The following is a 1045-nucleotide window of genomic DNA, read 5'->3' on the forward strand; positions in this document are numbered from 1 at the left end:
AGCACGACATAAAGTACGGGGTTCTGCTGAGGGCACAGCTCAACAAGCCCAGAAAAAACAAAAAAGACAAAGCGGACAGGCCGCAGCAGCAAGAGATCTAATCCGGCTCGGGTGGTGGCGGAGGAAGCGGCGGCGCCAAGGGAAGAGCCATCGCACGCAGATCAGCAGTGATGATGTTGATGGCGTCATGATCCTGGGGACGGCTAAGCGGCCGCCAAAACTGCAAGTAACCACACATTTTAAAGATCACGTCGCATGCCCTTTACCCATCAATGCATAGGAGGCGCCATATATAACCTGAAAAATTCTCACCTTTTGTCTGAAAGAACAAACATTCTTCCTCTCAATCTACTCACCGATACCTATGTATGTCTTGGCAGGATAAGAGGTGACCAGCAGCACTTTGTTCGCCGAGATGAGCTCAAGGTTTGTACACCATAGCATTTATATCCGTGCTTCTTTTGCGGTGAATTTCTGTTGGGAACATGACACCGTTTCAACAGGCTGCCTGGGAGATCTTCACTCCTTTGTTGCACGACATCGATGCTGGCAGGCTCAAGGCTCTGCCATACCAACCGGGAACCCGGGGTCCTCCAGAGGCCGATGAGTTGAGCAAGAGGATGGGGTACGTGCCGACTCTTGGCTATGTTTGGGCACCGCCAACCCTTGCAAAGTTTTAGCCGCTACCAAGTGCCGGTTAAGAACAGGAGCGTTGTGGGTTTACAGAGAATTACCTCAGAGGGAAATTACTTGCTCTGTATGTTATATATGGGAGAGCATTTGTAATAAGCAGTCTCTGCATTTCAAAACAGTGTACCATTTTACGATTATAAATAAATGATACTACTATCTTGTTAAGTTCACGCATTCCGCTCAGCAAGACTGTTAAAAAAAACTAATTCGCCATGGAAGAACCTTGCAAACCTAGCAAGCGTCAGTTGATAGTATATTTTATTTTCTATTTTTTGCGAAAAAAGACCCGGGTCTATTATAGAGAATTTTGCCTCTCTTCTGCTAAACAATGCGTATGGAGTTCTCCCTCCCC

At 47.0% G+C, this 1045-nt stretch overlaps 1 protein-coding gene across 2 annotated transcripts in view; it reads left to right on the top strand.

The window, feature by feature from the left end:
• Positions 1 to 858, top strand: part of LOC123137379 (glucose-6-phosphate 1-dehydrogenase, cytoplasmic isoform) — a 14874-nt gene extending 14016 nt beyond the window's left edge. For both annotated transcript variants that reach the window (XM_044557120.1, XM_044557121.1), the window contains exons 15-16: positions 381 to 426; positions 504 to 858. In XM_044557120.1, the coding sequence (XP_044413055.1) occupies positions 381 to 426; positions 504 to 680 (223 nt within the window). In that variant the 3' untranslated portion in view covers positions 681 to 858. The remainder of the gene's footprint in view (positions 1 to 380; positions 427 to 503) is intronic.
• Positions 859 to 1045: the final 187 nt, after the last annotated feature.

Source organism: Triticum aestivum, chromosome 6B, assembly GCF_018294505.1.
Source record: "Triticum aestivum cultivar Chinese Spring chromosome 6B, IWGSC CS RefSeq v2.1, whole genome shotgun sequence".
NCBI lineage: Eukaryota > Viridiplantae > Streptophyta > Magnoliopsida > Poales > Poaceae > Triticum > Triticum aestivum.